The following is a 22,798-nucleotide window of genomic DNA, read 5'->3' as shown; positions in this document are numbered from 1 at the left end:
GATAAGGATGACATTCAAACACAACAACTCATGGATCAATTAAATGTAACACAAGAAGTCTCTATACATTTGAAAGCCATGGGAAAGATCCAGAAGATGGGAAAATGGGTTCCACATGAACTGACTAAAAGACAGCAAGAAAACTGAAAAACCACTTGTGAAATGCTGGTTGCCAGGTACAAAAGAAAGTCATTTTTCCATCGAATTGTGACGGGTGGTGAAAAGTGGATATATTTTGAGAATCCTAAGCGTAAAAAATCATGGGTAACTCGAGGTGAATCATCGACATTAATTTCAAGACCAAATCGCTATGGAAAGAAGACAATGCTCTCTGTTTGGTGGGGTCAGAAGGATGTGATCTATTATGAGCTGCTTAAACTTGGCAAAACCGTAAATGCTACAGACAACAAATGATTGATTTAAATCAAGCATTGCGTGAAAAATGAACAACACAAAATGATTTTGCTTCATGGTAATACACCATCACACACAGCAAAACCGGTCAAGGAAACGATTGAGGCATTCAGTTGGGAAATACTTTCACATGTGGCTTACTCACCAGTCTTGGCTCTGTCTGGCTACTATTTATTTGCATCGATGGGACACGCACTTGCTGAGCAGTGCTTCACTTCTTATGAAAATATACGAAAATGGCTCAATGACTGATTTGCCTGAAAAGAGCAACAGTTTTTTTTGGTGTGGCATTCATAAATTGTCAGAGATGGGAAAAATGTATAGCTAGCGATTGGCAGTATTTAGAATAAAATCATTTTTTTCATTTTTATACAATAAATGTGTATTTTCTATATAAAAACTCCAGTTTCATATTTACACACCTGGTAATAAACAAAACACAAATCTGGTTATTTTCCAAAAAAGTTTTGTAATATAAATAACCTTAATCTTGATGCTACAGTTTATACAGATTGCTCTAAAAACGATTACTCTGTGAGTTGTGCTTTTGCAATTGGCAACAGAACATACATGTCTGGCCTTTCCAGCATCGCTAGTAGTTTCATCATTGTGCTCTTTGCTATTAATAAGGTTTTAAATATAATTAGCCCAAAATTTTGATATGTACTTGTTTGATCTGATTCCACGAGTGCCTTATAAGTGACGTGTACTCCAGACATCCTGTTGTCTGTGAGATTCAGTGTGTTATTTTGCAAATGAACCACTGTAATACAACTGTAAGCTTCTCCTGGATCTCCAGCCATATTGGGATTTCAGGCAGTGAGTGTGCTGATAGTGCGGCAGAGTTTCCAGCCTCCTTTCACCAGTCGCTTCACTTTGAACAATCTTGTCTGTTTCCTGAAAAGGGTGGTTCATGATAAGTGGCGAAGTGAATGGAATGCTATGACTTCACCCGATCAAGAACACTGTGTCGCTGTGCAGCTCTTCATGCAGAAATAACCGTCAAGAGGAGGTTATTATCTGCTGTTTACAAATAGAGCACATCAGGTTCACTGATGACTATCTGATGACTCAAACAGATGCACCAGTTTGTACTCAAAATTAAACAAATATGTTGTGTTTAAGCGATGGTAACACGAAAGCGTTTTTCCCTCCAAAAAAAAAAAAATATCTGTCTGAATAAAATTAATACTAATTGAGATTCAGTATTCATAAGAGTTGAAGATTGTTTGGGGATAATTTCCAGAAATACTAAGCGGATTTGAAAAATTATACTGCTTTTTAGGAGATTACTTCTTCAGAAGTGCATTAGGTGATTTATAATCATTCTACCTATTTTGTCTGATTTTAACATCTTTGCATCCCTTCCCTGGTTAATATTTTTCTCAGTTAAGAGTTGAGATATACAACCAGTGTTTGTAACATTCTTTTTTAAAATGTTGTCTATTATCAGGGGCAAGTGAAAAAGTTATGTTATTTAAGAAGTTGAGGCCCTTTCCATTCCCTCTTGTATTCTCAGCCACCTTTCTCCACAATTAATAAAGCTGAAGAATTATGTTATTCAAATTGTTCCTTTAAAAAATTCTTCTGCTTTTGGAGGTAAATAAAAAAAAAAAAATGTATTAAAGCAGTCAGAGCTGCTTGATCTCTTTTCCCAAATTCCCTTCAATTATTGAAAATGGAATAGGTCTCATGAATAACATTAAGTAAACTATTAAAACAATTAGCATTTGAAAAAATGAAAATCAGCATAACTGAACTTTTGCATACGTATTGTCATCTAAATTATTATTCTTTTCTTAGTGTTTAAAAAAAAAAACAGGCAATGCTCCCCCCCATTATTTTTATTTATATTGATTTATTTTCTTATTGTGCAACTACAGTTGAAGTGATTTTAATAAAATATTTTTTTATCACTCAGTATTCATTTCAATCACATAAAAGTGTATATTGATATAAATTTTTACTGATATAGATTTTGTTCAAAATATTTGTAAAAGTTGGAATATAAGGCATTTTTTTCATAGCGTTTTCTTATATGTAGAAAATTAAGGTAACCAAGGCAAAATTTGGAATTAATGTTTAAATAATGAAATACTAGTGTATGTTATTTATTACAAACAAATGGTTGTAAACCATTACCGATGTGATGGTTTTGGGCATGTGGCTAAGGTATGTAAAGGATAGGAACTTTGTTCTTATTATGGTGATGAGGGTCATAAGGGAAGGATTGCCCAACAAAGCAGAAAGGGGGAGTCTGCAGTCTATATTAACTGTTCTCAAGTTGGGAAGTTGGCATTACATGTATGTAGATCAGATGAATATCCTGTGTACGTACGTGCGTGGGATATGTTGCATAGCAAAATTGATTTTTAGATTTGCATCTATGTAGTCACAGGCTGGGGGCCTTTGGAATTGTTTTCTTGTTTGATTTGATTAGTGGTTTTATGATTGTTTAGGTTTCAATCGGTTTCTGTTCTGATTTGTTTTTGATGTGGGTTATAGAATAAGTTTGTAGTTTATTAGTGATTAGTTTGTTGTTTTGTTTTTGTTTGGGTTTATGTTTTTTTTGTTAATGTGTGGTGTTTTTAAGTTGTTGTTTTATTGGTGTAGTTGGTGTTTGCCTTGTTTAGTTGTTGCATGCTTGTTGGCATTGTGTATTGGGCTCACTCTACCTTAGGGTGGGTTTCGTGGATCAGCTCAGTCAAGTCTTGTTTAAGACTTCTGTTAACAGGAGGATCTGTGTAGGCATCTTACACTGATGGGAATGTCGCATGTTGCATTTGCATTGGTAGCATCCTGACCGAGGCAAGGTAATATATCTTGAGGCCTTTGAAGATGATCTCTGGTAAAGCCTCTCAGAGCTAGATATGGTGGGGGTGGTGTCACATGGTGGGTGTCTTCCCCTTCGGGGTCAGGATGTTACTAAAAGCATATTTCATAAGAAATATTAACACTGTTTGCTTAGTTTAGAAGAAAAGGTTCATCTGTAAAATTCTGAATCTAAATTCTAATCAAGCTAACCATTCAGTAACCCTACAGAAAGAAGGCTGGACTGTCAGATTAGGGGATCTTGTTGGCCACAGTCCTTTAGAAATGATGCTTCCACCAAAAAAATACTGTAGCATCTTCATAGTAGAACGAGCTGTATGGCTAGTGGCGTTGTCCTGTTGCTCTCATACTCATCCTCGTGCAGTAAGGTTATGAACTGTTGTATAATTTCTTGGTAGACAGCAGCATTCAGAGTTTTTTTCAAAAAACAAGGGTCCTATTTATTTGCACCTTGAAACCGCACACCATTCACCTATTTTTTGTGGGTGTAGAGGAGATTCAAAGAAAATGTACAGGTTTTCAGTACCTCAGATCTGGTAGTTCTTTATTATTAACACTCACCAAAGTGAAACCACGCTTCATCTGTAAAAAAAAACTTGCTCTAAAATGCCATTCTGCCCCCTGATGAAGTTCCTGAACTGTTGACAGTAGTTAACCTTTTTAACATAATAAGCATTAGTTAGCTCATGGAAACCTACATTCGATACAGATAACATTTCAGCGTTCTCCTCATTGTAGTGTGGGTTGAACCTATTGAAATGTTCTTTTTCTGGATTAGTCTCCACAAAGATTTATGAGAAGACTTTGTAACTGCTGCTTTAATGCCCTGTATGACCTTCATTGTTAAAACCTGTGTAGGGCACATTTCTGTTCTTACACCAAACCTGTGAAATTTTTAACTAACTTCTGAATAACACTTTTGACTGGTGTTTCCTTTTCAAATTTCTCCCTTAACTTTCATTGACTCAAACATGGGATTTTGTCTCTAAATAAATTTGCATCATGAATTCTTTAACAGTTAACCACATTTTAACAACAGATGATTAACCTTGTTCAAAAGCCAATGCTCGACACAAACTGACTAGCAGTTCTCAAATGTGCAGGCAATAAATAGTTCTCCCTACTCCAGCTCAAGTCATACTAACATTTTCCACATTACTTTTTCCATCTTGCACCAATTTATGCATTTTAACAAAAATATGTATTAGTATAAACTACTGAGTGACAGGATCTCTTTTAAGTTGAACACTGTATTACATAAATTTATTCCTGAATTTCTTAGCCTTAGGAATAAATTTGTAGTTTGTAATTTGTAATTTTATAGTTAAAAAGGGTAACTTCATTTATTACTGTTCTGTAGTTGTTAGATTATAAATGTGTTTTAATTTAGGTGGGGAATAAAAATGAAATTATAAATAGAAATATTTAAATGTTGAAGTAGATTTGAACGAGAACTAACTTTATATTTGACATACAGTTTTCCTTTAATTTGATTTGGTCTCTGCTGATTTATGGACAAAAAAATTGATGGAACTATGTGTGTGTGTATATACACTCACACATACAGAAACAAGTTTTATTATATAATTTATCTGGCTAATATATAAAACACTACTTCAAAATGGATGCTTGTTAACTTGAGGATTAAAGGTCTAACTGGTAATTTATATTGTTGGCCTAACACACTTCTGCAGTGCTGTGTAGGCTTTACATTCTTGTGGTGAGGGTCACACTAGTTTCTGAGTTTGATAATGGGTACATTAATTCTCTTCTTATATAATTGTTTTGTACTGATTTATAATGTTAGAGAGATCTGTTTTATTTCCAATTGTTAATCACTGGACAACAGATATATTTTTTTTTATTGATTTTTCTGGATTATTACCAAATACTTCTGCAAAGGAAATGAACTCAATAACTCTAAACCTATTTGTATATTTCCCCAGTGAGGGCAGTCTTTAAGGTTTAAAATAGATATAAGAAACTATTTAACAAAAAGTATTTATAAAAAAAAATTATGTATTGAATAAAGGTTCAAACAGCTTACAGTGATGCTTTTATCATAAAAGCAATAGCAGAATGTAGTTAATAAATCACTGAGTTATTGTGCGTGTGCACTTGTTTTTATTCACTTTTATCTGTTAGGTTTAAAACTTTGTCAGTGCTGCCTAAGCTCCTTTAATAAACTTTGAAATCATTAGATAAGCATATCAGGCTTAAATTTATACAGTAGTGATGAATTCCAACAATTGTATTCATTAAAAATTTATAAGATTCAGTAATGTATTTCACATCCTTATAATTTTATTTTTTCCCCTTATAAAATATATTGAATTTTGTACAAAATGTTATACTCCAGTTATTTTGTCATCTTTAGTGTGTTATCAGCTACTAAAAAAATCTAGGTAACTCTTGAAAGGATTGCTAAAGAAAAAAGACCGATAGTGGCCAGTTTCTTCTAAAAAAAAAAATGATGGTGAACTAGTAACGTATTTGTTAAGTAAAATTCATTCACCAAAAAAAAAATTGTCCTTCATTATATTTCACAACTGTCAATCATTAGTCAGCGTTTGATTTATCGCTGATAAATAGAGTCAAAAAAATGTTGCAACTTACCATCATCAGGTAAAGGTGGTTGATAAATTTCTGGTACTGATGGTATTTTAATTGCTGGTACATTCCTTCCATAATTAATATCTGTATTGAAAATTATTACACATAATTTTATAATTAATAATTTCATCATAACTCTGTAACACTATTTGTTTATTAAAATAAAATATATATCGCACCAAAAATTTAATTTTTTTTACACAAAAAAAAATTTAATTGTATTATTACATTAATATTATTATATTTTTATGTAATACTTAACAAATATACCATAATTGTTTAATTATTACTTTTGTTTTTTAAAAATAATAATTTTTATTTTATGTAGAGTTGATCCACTTGTATATATACACTGATGCTGTGAATGTAAGTTTATTTGTGATATGTGACTATACTAATGGTTTACTAATTCTTGTTTATTGTGTCGCGTTCCCATCTGATCTGATGGTGATCAGCTTGTGTTCTTCTTTGGCTGGGGTTAAAATAAGAGGTTGGAATCTGGTTTTACAGACAATTTTAACTGTTAAAGGTATACCTACAGTAATACTACTACACTAGGTTATTGACCTTGCCTTAGCCCCACCTTATTGGGTGTCTTGCTTTCTTTTTCTCCTTATTCTTTTTTCTTTATTTGGTGTGCACACTTGTTTAGTTTACTATGCTGAACACTTGAACCTCTCTTCTTCCTTCTTTTTTTTTTTTTTTTTTCTACTTATAACCTCTTTGTTTACTTTTACTGTACATACACCTTATTTTAAATGCATATAAGCTATCTTGATGGAATTCTAATTAGGTTGTTAGGATGGAAGTAGGTGTGTCTTGTGTTTTTGTATCGATTTATTTATTCATATGCTCGCAAATGAGAAGATTATGAAATAACGTTTTATACACAAACTTTGTGTATGTGTGTGTGTGTGTGTGTGTGTGTGTGTGTTTGGTGTAAATAAGTTATGTATATTTTTTTTAATGTCTTACATAGCTTTTCATGTTAAATGAATGCATCTTAACTGAAGAATATGTTGAATTATAATTTTACATTTATAATGCTGAGTTTTGCCTTATATTTCATACTGTATTCCAGTTCATCAGCAGCATTTCTAATGTATGATATTTTTTATTTATAATTTTTTTCATGTAATTTTATTTGCCAAATATTTAAGTTTTTGTTAATTTTTTCATATATTTTTTTCTGCACTTTCATGTAACTAGTTATTTGGTGAAAATAAATTTTTCAAGTAAATAAATAAATGAAAAAAAAAATAGGTGAATAAATAATAATGAATAATTTTTTTTTGCGTTCAGTGACAATATTGTACATGTGTTTTTAAAGTTTCTGAATCACTTATATTTTTTTTAAATTTTTATATAGTTTTTTTTTTCATTTTAGCTCAGAGGAAGATTTTATTTTATTTTTAATGTTTATTTTAAACATTAACTAAAAGTTAACTTATATTTAATAGGTCAACCAAGTTCAGGATAATTGAAAGAGGATGATTTCCTTTATTTCATTACATAATCAAAAGAAGCGCTTTCTTGAATTTAATGTGTGTGTGTGTGTGTGTGTGTGTGTGTCTCTCTCTCTCTCTCTCTCTCTCTCTCTCTCTCTCTCTCTCTCTCTCTCTCTCTCTCTGTGTGTGTGTGTGTGTGTGTGTGTGTGTGTGTGTGTGTGTGCACATGTGAAACAATATCACTAAGTAAATCATCGTGTAAAATAATTGAACAGAACTCACCGTAAGATAATTAAGTAATACAGTCAAAATGATGTAAGGAACTTCCAATTAACAAGAAAATGAAAAAAAAAGAGAAAAAATTGTATAACATAAATTTCCTTCACATATCTGCATTATTTTAAAGTTACCAGTCACATTCAGATACTATTTGTACTGTTGATATCAGCTAGCTTTTGCTAACCATCATCAAAGAATTCTGCTATCAGGGTATTTAATTAAGCTCTATCTATCTATCTATGAGCTTCTCATTGTTGGGTACCCAAACCTTAATCTCAATGAAAGAATTGGTAGTCTTTTGATCAGGATCATTAGGAACTTTGGATATTATTGAAGTTTCAGGGTTCTCAAATTGTGTCAAAAAATTCTCTTATAGTCCCAAAACAATGTAGCCATCATTTTTACTTTAGTAATGTGCAGTAGAATTTTTTTGGTCATTAGGTGAATGTGTAACTATTTACTGTTAAAGACTATTCCTAGGACTGTATATACATATTTTCTCTCCAGTTGCAATTCTTGCTGAGTGTTGTTTTACGATTCTTATTATTGTTTTACTCCAGGAATGTCAACCTGGTGATCATTTCTTAGTTTTGAAGACATCAGTAATTTGTTTTTTTACCTATCTTGTCTTAAGACTCACAGAACCCAGCCTGTCTATCATATTTCATAGTCATTCTCAAAATTTGGAAATTTTTCAAAAGTTCAGAATTCTTGAAATGGTGTTTCATGTGCAATTTGTTTAATTTTTTTAATGAGTTCACTTATAATTTGATATTACCCACTTGTTCCTCCTTTGTACCCTATGTCCTCCTTTCTCAGAAATTTTGGTAACCCTGAAATCTTCAGATTTTCCCAAAATCTGCTTGTATAAAAAAAAAAGAAAGATCACCCTGTGTTCCTTGTAGTGGGAGTGAAAGTTATAAGTGCGTGACATCAACCATGTTGTATCAAGCAGTGTATTGTAATCACATGGATGTGTAACAAAATTTTAGATTGTTTGTCGTACTGTATGTTCATCACAAAAAAAAATTTCTAGGTTTTTTTTTTTACATAAGTATTATTATTTTGAAGTTTCTCACAGTAGTGGTGATTATTCAGATCATGTGACTGGTATGTACTAAGTCACACATTTTTCTATTGCACGAACTTCCTGACTATTGCAGTTGTTTTTAGAATTGTGGTTTTCTGTATGTTGGTGTGAATATGTATTGAGAGATCTAATTTCTGTAAATATCACATCATTTTTTTTTGCTGTTATGCCTGTGATTGATATTATCATCTCTGCTGTTGTTATTAAGTTCTGTTTTCAGATTGCTTTCAGCTCTATTGCTAGGGGAATATATTTTTCTATTTTCTCTCTTTCTTTTAATATTAAACTATTGTTTTTCAGAATAGCAATATCTGTTATGTATGTATGTTCTTCTGATTTCTTGATTAATATGATGTGTGGTCTATTGCATGTAAATGTTTTGTCTGAGAGTATTGATCTGTCCCAGTAGAGTTTGTAGTTTGCGTTCTCTAGTACACTTTCACGTGTACTAGAGAACGCAAAGACTTAAGTAAGGTCCGATTGGCTGTAGCTATGTAAATTTTGCAAGGCTGTCGAAATGCGTATGCACCCTGGCTCTTGGCATGCTTTACACAAATGCAGACGCCATTTTCAGTTATAGTGTCAGTGAGTATGATTTATATTATGAAGTTGAAATGTTTCAAATAATTGAGCTGCCTGTATTTCAGTTATGAAATACAGTCTGTGATTCGATTTTTGGCTGCAAGGAAAGTGTCGGCAGCGGACATTCATCACCAGATTGTGAGGTTTATGACCCTAATTAAATTAATGACAGCAAAGTGCAGTTAAGACTGTTCAAGGACGAGCAGGTCAATGTACATGATGAATTGCAATTAGGCCGACGTTCTGTAATTACAGAATATTTGATGCACGAAGTTGAGGCAAAAATTTTTGAAGACTGGAGATTCATGGTTTCCACTTTGCGTTTGGTATTCCCACAAGATTCAAGGTTATAGTGCTATACAAAATCGTTTTGCAGTTCAAAAAATTGTCCTTGCAATGGATTCCCAGGCTGCTTTTTGAAGAACATTAAAAAAGTAGAATGGGTAGTGCATTAACATTTTTGACCCGATACACTGAGGAAGGAGATGAACTTTTGGATCACACTGTCACAAGGGACAAAACAAGTTTCTCACATCACTCTGGCATCAAAGCGGCAGTTAGTGGAATGGCAACACAAGATCTCCTGTCAAAATGAAAGCCAAACAGCCAATTTCAACACGCAAGATTAAGGTGTTTTGGTTTAGACATGATGTCTTGTTAGTTGATTTTATGCTCAAAGGGATAACAAAGTCAGCTGCCTACAGTGAGATCTTAGAGAAGCTTCAATGTGCTATACGGAATAAGCAATATGGCCTAATGCCATCTGGAGTGTTGTTGCTGCATGACAATGTACGACTTCATTCTGCTGCTCAAACTCTTAGAGTTTGAAAAGATGATCCAAAAGACCATCAGATCTTTTGGATGGGAGCAAATGGACCACTCACCATGCAATCTTGCACAAAACAATTACCACCTGTTCCACTACCTGAAGGCGTTTCTTAGCAGCCAGTGGTTTGACAACGATGAGGAAGTGAAAACAACAGTTCACTGGTTGTCTTCACATTCGACTGATTTCTATGACACGAGCATAAACAATTTAGTAAAATGCTATGATAAATGTTTAAACGAACAAGGTAATGATGTAGAAAAGTAGCATAAAATGTAAAGAGCGAAATAAATAAAAAACGTTTTTTGACAATATGTTTACTAGTTTTGTTTGTATTAAAAAATAGCCCTCATAGTGTGGCATGTATGATGTGAAAAGTCCATATTTTACTGCAAGTTCTTGATGAATTATTTTTGCTACTGTGTTATGTCTTTCAGTCTGGTTTGTTCTAGCAAGTATTTTACAACTTCCTATTACATGTTCAATAGTTTCTTTTAATTGCTGGCATTTACTGCTTGTGTCTGCTTTTCTATGTTCTCTTTCATTATGTAATTCTGTAGATTTTCATAGCTATTATGTTTATCTTGTATGGCTAGTGCAAATCCTTCAGTTTTATTGTGAGCTATTTATATGATATCACTTTGTGGAGTGATGTGATTTGTTCTTGAAATAAGATGTTAGGATTTCTATTTGCTTGTTGTGTAATATTTAGGTCTGTGTGTCCTCTTCCTCCTTTCTGGCTAGTTGTAATTCTTTCGATGTATGAGTTTGGATATAATTTACGATTGTCTGTTAGTTTAGATTGCTGGTTTAGTCCTATTGATCCGGTTGAGATCTTCCGGGTCTGTATGTTGGAGCCGGGTCTGCATATATATTTATTGCCTTGATGATGTTTCTGGCATTAAGTTTTGATTTGAGTATACCAGATAGTCCGTGTTTATATCTCTTTTTGAACCATTCTTTAATTTTTTTTGTGACCTGTGGTATTGGATATTTGGTATTTTTTATTTATTTTGACCATCTCATTGTTTATGATATGTCTTACTGTTTTAAAATATCTGCTCTTCGGTTTCCTCTACAATTTTGTGTCATTCTTGCTATATCTTTTCTAATATTGTTTATTTTGATTTCAAGCCTGATTTGCCATTTAGGTTTTGTTTTGTTTCTTTTGCAGTCTGTTTGATGTATGAGCTGTCCACTTTGTGTTAGAACTGTTATTGCAGCAGTTTATACCATAAGATATATGTCTTCTAATGTGCTCATGTCACACTGGAAGACATAATAATAATAATAATAATTATTATTTATTTGTAAATTAAAAATCAAAATAAAGGATTAACAAACATCTTGCTTGGAGACTTGTTCATAGAGAATGAGAGTTCAAATAGAATGTTTAACGTTATTTTTAGCAGTTTATTTATGAAAACAACTATTAATAGTAAAAGAAGTGGATGCTAATTATAAGATCTTTAAAAATAATTATGGGTGATTGTAGTGCTCATCTGTTGATTGGAAATTGTATTTATTTTTTGCATTTTTTAGTTGCTGATAATAATGCCTCATTCTGATGACAATATTACTGAGAACATTCTCTACAATCCTAATTATGGTATAGCCGGTGCAGTGAGTGGAGTTGTTACCAGATGTTTGTGTCAGCCATTAGATGTTGTCAAGATAAGATTTCAGGTATTATTTTTTTCTAATAATCATGTATTTACTTGCAAACGCTTCAGCGTCAATCTGTCCTAAAATAGAATTAATAAAAAAATCATACTGTTGATTTATTAAATTTGATATACTACTTCTAATAAAAATAAACGATCGCTTGAGATTACAAAATTAAGTAATACAAGACATTATGCTGCACAGATATAGTAAAATTTTCCTTGTAAAATAATTAGTTGAAAAAGATCTGTTTAGTCATTCAAGAAAATTGTAGTAGGTGTTAATGAAAGTGAGACTGGAATTTTATTAGAATTGCTTTTGATTGTGCTGTTCAGTTCATGTCAATATGACCTGAAACAGTTTTTGTCCTGTCATTTCTTTTCTGCTGAATATTTTACTTCAGGTTTTTAGAACTTAGTTATTAGTTTTATTTCGAAGGATTTCCTCACGTGATTGTTTTTATATTATTATCCTATTTTTTAGTTTTGTACTAATGTACTGTTCTGGTCACTATGACCCAATGCGTATTTTATATTATATTACATAGATTACCTGCTCTTGATGAGGTAGGATGGTGATATGTATACAGTATATTTTATTATAACAAACTAAACTTATATGTATATATATGTATATACATATGTATAATATAATATATGTATAATATATGTATAATATATGTATATACATTATAATAATGTTTTTTTCTATTTCCCTTATGAAATGTTATATCAAAATGGCTCTTATTTAAAAAACATCTCTCATATTATTAAAAAAAATCAATCGGTTATTAGTCATAGTGTTTGTAAAAACTAGCCAGGTCTTGTTTTACAAAAATGATTATCTGATAGACTTCTTTTAACAGGAGAATAATAATACCATTGTTAATGAAATTAAAAAAAAATTCAAGCAATAAACCGAGTGAAAATATTTTATTAATTTTAATAAAAATAGTGAAATTCTTCTGTCTAGTATTATTAACAAATTAATCATTTTCATTACAGTACTTTAGAAATAATTGCAATTTTTTTTTATAAACTGTTTTTACAACAAAATTTACAGCCATTGTAGTAGTATACTTGTGACGATTCTGGGACAAGATCAAAAGGTCACGCCGATTCTGGGATAAGTTAAAAAAATCCCCCTCCCCTGACGTCACAAAAAATATAAAAAATTGCCACGTGTTGACCGACTTTCGTTTAACTTTGTTTACCACTTTGAAAGTTATCTGCTGATAATTTACTTGCGTCATATTTGTTTACTAGTTTATTTGAAAGTTATCTCTGACAAGGCCAACGGTTGTATATAAAAGCTTTCTAAATTTTCACATGTTCATATTGTGTTCTTACGGTGCAACTGTGTACTGTTACTCTGCAATTATATTTTCAGGTGAGCTCATCAATATTTTAATAATTAAAATATAAAATTATATTATCTTTGTTTAATTCCAGCAATAATTACAACTATATATGTAGTTAAAAATATATAAATAATTATACTCGCTTTAAAAATATATATATTTTTTTTTTGTTTAATTCCAGTAATAATTATATACAGCTGTAGAAGTAACAGAATAATAATATTGTTTTTATTTAAGACTACTTTATTATATTATTAAATAAAATTAATATTTGTAGCGGTGTAAATGAATTCGTTTAAATATGTATTTAATAATAATTAAATATGTACTTGTAAAATGTATAACTTATTACAAGCTTTAAAATAATATTCTTTGTTTAATTCCGGCAATAATTATATACAGTTGTTGAATTAAGAAATCAATATCGGTTTTGTTTAAACCTATTTTATTACATTAGTAAATAAAATTAATATTTGTAGCAATGTAAATGTTTAAATATGTATTATAGTTGTAATAGTTTAATGCATGCAGCGAAATGCAGTAATGTTAGAGTATGTGGGTCACCCGGGCAATATGTGGGTCGCCCGGTGCCGCTGGATGCGGGGCGACACTATTCAGTTTCATGAGGCTTATATGTATTTTATTCTTTACTGTATGTATATAAATATTCATATATTTAAACTGAGATCTGTTAAAATGATACTTTTTAATACGTATACTAATACACTATTTTATTAAATTATATATTTTATAAGTATTAAAAAACTAAATAATTTTTTTCTTTTCCGAGATATAAATTAAATAATTCTTAATCTACGGTGTTTGAATTTAGACTTGTTACATTTTCATATCTGATTAATATAATTACTAACACATTAATTATTAGATTTAAAAGATTTAAATATATATATATATATTACTTTGTCGTTTATTTATTTTAAAAATTATTGTGTACTAGAAAACTACATATTATTTTTTCTTTTCCAGGATATAAATTAAATAATATTATTTCTATTAATCGAAATCTAAAGCAATTACATTTTTATATCGGATTAAAAGTAAGTTTCTGTTTAAAATTATTTTTTCTTTGCATATACTGATACATTATTTTACTAATTTATATATATATGTATATATATATATATATATATATATATATATATATATATATATATATATTTCTTATGCATTTATTTATTTTTTATTTTCAAAATTATTAAGTAGTAGAAAACTAATTATTTTTTTCTTTTCCAGGATATATAAAATAATTTTAATTCAAACTTCTTATATTTTTCATACTTCTTCATTTAAAGTAAGTATTTATATATATTTTTAAATTAATACTAATGTAGTTTATTTTAATACTTATTAAGTCTCGATATTTATTTTTAAAAGCATTAATAGAGATCGCTATTATTACGTTTATACATATTTTAAACATTACATAATTTTAAAAAATATTGTTTTTTTTCAAATGGAGCATACCAAGGCGTTAGCATATAAAATTTTAACTAGTGATAGAGTATTATTAGTTTTATTAGCGTCTGCTCAGTTAGGGCACAAAGTTCTACCAGAAATGATTTATGATGAGAAACGTGAAGCAATAGCGCAGTGGATGCTTAAAGTTTGTTTTCTTGAACGGCAACGTCATTCGGTATTTTATAACGCTTTGAAAATTTCGACCGCGTTAGATTTACAGAGAATATTAGAGACGATCAAACTACAGTTGTTAGCATGTACGTGTTTGTTGATCTCCTCTAAATATTTTGAAATTGATCCTATACTGGTCCGTGAGCTACTCGAATGTACGATGGACGCATATCACCGCGAAGAAATTCGCAAATTTGAGGTGCGAGTGCTCGATGTGTTGCATTAGCAGGTAGCGCCTGTTACACCGCATGAGTTTTTTTATCGTATTGCGTTTAAAATGCAGATACTAGCTCAGGCTGGAGGAAATCGTGTGTAGAGCTTACGATTTGATAAATAGTATTTATGTTATTGCAACTAGCAACAGATTTGCTGTAACTACTATTGCTGGGATGTATAGTGCGGCGGCAATAAAGTTCTGCGATATTGAATTTGTCCAACAGGACAAATATTTACAGAGGTAGGATTTATTATACCTCTTTCTAAAAAATAATTTAAAACCGTTTTATTGAAATAATGAAACTGTCTGTTGCAGATGGATTAGCAAACACTGATTTATTGGCTGGTGAAAACGAAATTATATTTGAGGATAAAACGACAGCCCCTACTACTTCGCCACAGGCGTCATCTCGTCCTGTAGTATTCGTCGAAGATAGTCAAATACCTTCCACCTCGAGGAGCCCTCTTCCCCTATTCGTCAAAGATGATGAAATATCATCTACTTACAAGGGCGGTCGCGGTCGTCAGCCAACAGTGGAAGCTCCTCGCTATAGATTTGCAGAGGTTCCTTTAACGTCTATGCCGGTGGCGTTGACGAGACTAAAAAGTTCAACTTATTAGATATTCTAATAAAATGTTATACCTTGGGGCTGCTCTGCTTAAACGAGTGGGAAGAAGTTTTCGAGAATCGATAAAAAATCTAACTCATAATACGAATTCGCTTTTGAATGTGTTAACACGGCTTTCAAAACGATTAAGTCTGAATGGCTTATATTGATCACATTGGAAGAAGACAAACATATTAGGATCGTCGATGAAAGCTGCCGGACGCTGCCAATATCCTTCCTTATAGATAATGTAAAAAATATCCCATTAGCAGTCGATAAAAAATTCGACGACGACGTAGAAAAACTGGTCGATGATGCAACCGCAGAGAGAAACCAAACGGTCCTTGAAAGAGGCCTTACTTGAGGACGGTAATGAAAAACGTTCCTCAGTCGTATGAAAAATACATACGCGTGTTGTTAGATGACTCAGGTTGATCTAACATCGCTCCCTACCGTTGGCAAATATCTAATGAAAATTGAATTGTACAAAACAGCAGATATTGAAGGTAAATATTGGAATGAACGGTATGGAAATGTCTCAACCACGCCGTCTTCGTTGTTGATAAAGGAAGTGCGGCTCTTGCTATATTCGATGACCTGATGTTGAAGGATATCGAGAAAGTAAAAAAGGATGAAGGATCCAAAAGTCATACGGAAGATAGAGAGAGTGATGCCGTTTTCAGAGTGATCCGCTTCTGGTTGTCTTCGTAAGCCTTTAGCAATAGTAGTGGTAATAGTTATAGTATTGCTAATAGTATTATAAATTCTTTTCGATTTTTAGGTATGCAAATTCAAATAGATGTAAACGTATCCGATTGACGCAAATAAGAACGGACAGATTTCAATTGATTGAAATTGCGTTTGCGTGTAATCTTCAAACATATTATAAAAACACTAATGATAATGCAAAAGATATTTAGAAATATTTAGAGAATTTAAAAAGTGAGATGATCGAATTACTCTCGGAAGCAATAACAATGGTAGGCCCAATTAAATTTAATGTATTAGTAGTGTACATATAGTAAGGAATTGCTTAATTAGACTAAAGATATTTGTTTTAAAACAAAAAATGTAGAGGTGCTCAATGTAAATAACGTAGCCGAACTTGTTCTTGTAAGATTAATAAATATCGTTCGTTGCACAGCACTTGTATCTCCCATTATCGAAGTCATTTGGTTAACTGGCATTTCTCCCACCACCACCCCATTCGGTCGCCCTAGAGCATAGACCAAATGTTCCGTGCCAAGAACGGCTACTGAGCCTCAAAACGGTTTAGCGACCCAAATCCTAAAAGCTCCTAGTGAGCTACCTAACGTGCGTGAGCGAATCAAGCAGGGCGCCATACAGCACCCGCTGAAGTGTCCCAATCGCTCACTTGTCAAACATAAAACTAGATCGGGGAGGCGCACCCCTTGTACAATTTAAAACTATACGTCAAAAAAATTTGAAAGACAGCAATTTTGGCTGCCACGCCTCGGTTGCTGTATGCCAGCTAGTACCTGTCCACCATTTAACAGCGCTTGGAGCTGATTTGGCTGATGGCCAGCCCTATTACCAAGGTTGGTTTCCAGCAGCAAAGCTTTAGGAGTCCAAATGCAATTACATTTAAGAATCCCTTAAATTTACCGATGACGGTTGAACATAGCAACCTCATCGAGGAACTCCCACACGGTCCGACAGTGCGGCTCTCGCCACACTGCCTCGCCGCTTGTGAGCGGCCAGGTTTCCCCCTGACGTCTAAGTTCCAGGGTGGCTCGGTCTCTGGCCCTCCCCCAAGGGCCGGGCAGTCGTACATCATATGTACATTAGACTGGACCTCCCCGCAGACACACAACTCATCAGCCACCAGGCGAAACCGAAACAGATATTGGTTTAGATTCACATGGTTGGTGAGCACCTGGGCACCCGACGCCCTTAAAAAGGAACTCGAGGCATACCATCCCCCCAAATCCTGTATAAAATTATACAAGGATCTACCCTTAGTCGTGGTGTGCCATTCAAGCTGCCATGCCTCCATCGCGAGGCTTTGTAGCCTTTTCCGCAGACGGGAGATGGGCAACTGGACGAAATTTTGCTCCGGTGCATTGTGATCACCGTTCCGATCCGGTTCTAGCCCGGCTCGAAACCGCATCCCAAATGCCTCGGCCTCCCGACCTCTTCGCAACTTCCACATGGCTGCCCGAATTTTCACCACTAAATCGATTGGGAGAGCCTTTCCCGATACAGTAGTAGCCTCGTAGGAGGTTGTTTTAAATACACCAGTGCATACTATCATGGCTCTGCGCTGGGCACTCCTTAAATTTTGAAGTAGTGCTCTATTCCTTTCCAACCTGTGCGCCCAAACCGGCGCCGCGTATGCGATCATACTTTCAAAGACGCCTCGGTACACCAAGTACATTTGGCGGCCCGACAGCCCGTAATCTTTCCGAGCAATCCTTCTAAGCTTGTGCATCACAGAGACAGCGTCCGCCGCAACTTGCTTAATATGGTTACTAAACAGCAACTTATCATCAAACAAAACACCTAGGTACTTATGAACCCTTACTCGGCTGATTACACAGCCTTTATATTTAATGTGGGGGTTTCGACTGCATGATAATTTGTCTGCGCCCTTTAGAAGCATAAACTTCGTTTTGGGCACAGAAATTTTTAAATTTTGAATGTCCATCCAGCCTTCGGCGGTTGACAAGGCCGCCTGCGCTCTGCTTTCTAGCTGTGGTCGTGAATCTCCACGAAATAAAAGGAGACAGTCATCGGCGAAAGCCTGGGCCGTGACTCCTTCTGGGAAAGTCAATCCCAGAAATCCGTCAAACACCAGGTTCCACAGCAGGGGACCGAGAACGGAACCCTGCGGGCTTCCCCTGGTGACGGATTTTTCCACAACTAGGTGCGCATCTTTAAACAGAGCCGTTCGGTTAGACAAATAGTCTCTTACCACGGCCTGTGTGGCTTCGGGAACATTGCGGCGTTCCAAAGCATAGAGGACAGAACTCCAACACAAGGAAGGAAATGCTGCCTCTATATCGATAAAAATAGCCAAAACATATTTGCAGTCGGCGCTTTCCACCTCGGCAAGAGCATTTAAGATGCAATCCTCGGTGCCAACCCCTTTCATGAAGCCATACTGGCCTCGATTATCGAAGTCATATAAGCTAAAGGTGGTTATAAATATTAAAAATAATGATAAATACTACTTTAAATGGTCTATCCTTTGTATATACGTAGAAGGTCCGCACCGCGAACGTGTAGATAAAAGATATAGGAGAATCGCAGACCGATATGATTTTAGTATGTTGATTTTTACATTATTACGCGAAATAACCCGTTTTGAAAAGAAAAACAACGTTTCTGTAAACGTTTTTGCGTTAGACGTTGAGAAACAAGTCTTTCCTGTTAAGGCGTGTGACACCGAGTCGGCAGATCATTTCGATTTGCTTTTGCTAAAGCATAAAGATACCAATCACTATTGTTTTTTCCCGTTTTGTTTCTTGTAAACTGAGTAAACACGTCACAAAATAGTCATTTGTAAATGGTGTTTTATGCATTATTAACACGATTCTGAAAGTGCTCGTAAGATGGCGATCACTTAGTATTGTGTAAAAAGGCAGTCTATTAAAGCTGTAGTTCCTGCGGAAGAAAATGGAATAGCGCCGGTTTTAAAGTTTAAAAATTATCACCATAAATTTCCCGCTCCGATTGTGGCTTATGCAGACTTTGAATCCATTTTAAAACCGATTCATACTAGTTTACGATCTGGATAATGTTCGTTTACTCTAGAATCAGAATTACATATACCGATGAGCTACTGTCTGTATTTTGTTTGATGAAACTGTACCTCCCGTAATTAGATTTAATCCCTGTTCCGCTTATCCTTTATAGAGGTCCTTATGCAGACGAGAGGTTTTGAAATATTTTACAGACATGGCTAAGAAAATAGCCTAGATGATAGATAAAAATATTCCTCTTATTATGAGTGATAACAATATGAATGCTTTTCAGTCGGCTAAGTCTTGTCAAATGTGCGAAAAGGAATTTAGACGTGACTTACAACCGCAACGCGGCCGCTGTCACCTTACCGGCAGATATCGTCTCCATTATGTCGAAAATGTAATCTGCTAAGACAAAACCGCGTGACAATTCCTGTATTCATCCTTAATTCGTCCAATTATGATTCGCACTTTATTATAAGACAGTTAGGTTACGATTCGAAAAGTATATATGCGATACCGAATTCGGCTGTAAAATTTATCTCGTTTTCAAAAAAAAATATCAAAAAATTGTCTGTTCAATTCGTGGATTCGTTTCGGTTTATGCCGGACTGTCTTGAGGTTCTGGTTTCGAATCTGCCTGTATGTAAATTAAATCGTATCAGGAAATACTTTACTGAAAATGAACTCACGCTAGTAACGCGAAAAGGAGTGTTTCCTTATAAATATACCAGCTCGTTGTCTGTGTTAGACGATAGAGAGCTGCCATCCAAAGAATTGTTTTATAGCAGCCTAATCGGTTCGAATATAGATGATAAAGATTATGCCCGTACGAAAATTGTGTGGGATTACTTTAAATCTTAACACGACGGCGTTTTCACCCTCTGAGATTATAGCGACCTATATCTTAAGTGTGATGTTTTGTTAGGTGAGGTATTTGAAAACGTTTGGTCACTGTCTTACAAAATACGGATTGGATTGTGCACATTGTCTAACCGCGCTGGGTTTTTCGCTTGAAGATATGCTGTACAAAACGAAAGTAAATCTTGAACTCCTGTCAGATTATGATATGGTCCTTTTCTTACAGAAAGGCATTCGAGGAGGGATTTCGATGTGCATCACGAAATGTGCTTCCACAAATAATCCTTATGTAAAAGACGGTTTTGACTCATTCCCCTCGGAAGTGCCTTACTTATATTGACGCCAACAACTTATATAGCTGGGCCATAAGTAGGTATTTACCATTCAAAAATTTTATGTGGGTCCGCGACAATTTAATAAATATTATTCTAAAAGATGTGTATAGTATTCCTGTTGAATCTCTGATAGGGTTTTTTCGAGGTCGATGTTGAATACCCGGAGTATCTCTACATTTAGACCACAACGAGTTACCGTTTCTCCAGAAAATAAACCGCCTCCTTTTTCTAAACAATGTAAGTTACTAGCCACCTTAGAGACAAAGAATAATTATATCTGCCATTATGAAGTTTTGAAACAGGCTTTATGTCACGGTCTAAAAGTGATTAAAGTTCACAGAATTCTTCAGTTCGAACAAGCAAGGTGGTTGAAACCATATATCGAGGAATACATCTAATAGACAAGCTGCTTCAAACGAATTTGAAAACGATTTTTTAAACTAATGAATAATGCGGTGTTTGAAAAACGTAAGAAAACGAACCAGCCCTTAACCGATATGTCCCCATCGTATTTTCAAACTTATATGCAAACCTACGTTCGTAGACAGGATAATATATGATGAAACCTTAGGCGCTGTACAGTGTTCTAAAGAGAAAATATATTTTGATAAAACAATTTACGTAGGCCTAGCCGTATTAGATTTAAGCAAAACAGTTATGTGTAAATTTCACTATGATGTTATGAAAACTAAATATGGGTCGCGCGTAAAATTGTTATACATGGATACACACAGTTTTTTTATGAAATTGAAACGTTTGATTTTTATTGCGATATGCAAAACGAAAGTTTTATTCAATATTTTGACACGTCAGATTACACGATAAATCGCTCTTATTCGCTTACAAATAAAAAGGTTCTTGGTAAATTCAAAGACGAATGTAAAAGTGTGCCGATTGTAGAATGTATCGGTTTAAAAGCTAAACTTTATACATTTAGGACAGAAACTGAAAAAGTAGCAAAAAGCACAAGGCGTTAAGAAAAATTTAGTAAAAAACGAAATTGCTTTAGCCGATTTAATGCCTATTTAGAAGAACCGGCGTCAACTTTATATCGTAAGATGAAAATGATTCGATCAGAAAACATATCCATACAGTTACGATTAATAAGTTGGCTATATGTAATTATGATTATAAAAGGATAGCCGTCGATGAAATTAATACGATCGCGTTCGGGCATAAAGATACGCCTTTGGAATTGAGCAATCGATTTCAAAGTGTCATGCTGTAAAGTTATATATTATTTTCGTTCGGTTATTAAATGCAAAATTTGAACAACGTTTATTTTTTCACTTTATTATGGTTTATTTCAGATCAATCTCAGATCTTCTCAGTCATATGATTTATTTCAATCAATTACCATCTTCTCAGTCATAAGAAGCCCTTATCACTTTTAGCGTAATCGTGTTTTGCAGTAGTGAAGAACATTTTAAATGGTAAATTAGTTGCTAGATGATGTATTAAAGCATTTGATGTCAATAATAAATGGTAGTAAATTGCAGTTCAGAGTGAACGCGTATACCGAGTATGACTTAAGAAGGGATCCTTAATCCTTCTGCCTTGCTAAGATATTTTTTAATTTAAATACGTTTACAATTAACGATATGGTAGATGGGTGTGTGCTTTGACCCGATGAAAAAATATTTATTCGACGAGGAGGACAGTACTTTATTTAAGTCTCAACAAAATTATTTGCCGATATTATAGACATTTTAGTTAACCGAAGGTATGTAAATTCGGTTAAAATATATTATATTAGTATAAATTCAAACGAGTGGTTTGATTATTTATCAAGTACCACACATAAATATATATTTTATAAAGAATACTGGTAATTTATAGTTGTGAATACGATTTTAGCGCATCCACTTGTCGTCTACTCTCATAGATTGTTAATTGTATAGAATTTTGTAGTCTACTACCAATTGTATATAATTTTAAATTAATATTGTTTTAAATAAACATAATTTTAATTTTGTAATAAAATACCTTCTTTACAGAGATTTTCATGGAGAGCGGTGTTGCAAGAGCTCGGAATGAACGTAATAGTGTGAACCGACTTTTCCGAGTGATTACCATCAATTTGTATGATTTTATGCATAAGCGACTTGTCCACCATTTAAATATACGTACTGGTTATCGAAAAATTTTATTGTAAGAAAAAGACATGTAGGTACTGTTTTAGAGATCCTTAAAGAGATGTATAATTTTTTTTCTTAAATAATTTCCATGTATACATTTCATTGTTTAAATAAAATTTAAATGTGCGCATTTATTTTTAAGTATATGCAATTATTTTTTGAATAATATTTAAT

The 22,798-nt window shown here is 33.4% G+C and overlaps 2 protein-coding genes across 8 annotated transcripts in view; one reads left to right on the top strand and one right to left on the bottom strand.

The window, feature by feature from the left end:
- Window positions 1–5,989, bottom strand: part of LOC142326958 (hatching enzyme 1.2-like) — a 39,808-nt gene extending 33,819 nt beyond the window's left edge. Inside the window, exon 1 of the mRNA XM_075369691.1 lies at window positions 5,863–5,989. Coding sequence (XP_075225806.1) covers window positions 5,863–5,989 — 127 coding nt within the window. The remainder of the gene's footprint in view (window positions 1–5,862) is intronic.
- Window positions 1–22,798, top strand: part of LOC142326378 (mitochondrial thiamine pyrophosphate carrier-like) — an 88,368-nt gene that overhangs the window by 41,987 nt on the left and 23,583 nt on the right. For all 7 annotated transcript variants that reach the window (XM_075368840.1, XM_075368838.1, XM_075368837.1 and 4 more), the window contains one exon: window positions 11,627–11,770. In XM_075368840.1, coding sequence (XP_075224955.1) covers window positions 11,639–11,770 — 132 coding nt within the window. In that variant the 5' untranslated portion in view covers window positions 11,627–11,638. The remainder of the gene's footprint in view (window positions 1–11,626; window positions 11,771–22,798) is intronic.

Source organism: Lycorma delicatula, chromosome 6 (assembly GCF_047948215.1).
Source record: "Lycorma delicatula isolate Av1 chromosome 6, ASM4794821v1, whole genome shotgun sequence".
In the NCBI taxonomy this organism is placed as follows: domain Eukaryota; kingdom Metazoa; phylum Arthropoda; class Insecta; order Hemiptera; family Fulgoridae; genus Lycorma; species Lycorma delicatula.
Note: the sequence above shows the minus strand (reverse complement) of the source record. Positions and strands in the feature narration are given on the sequence as shown.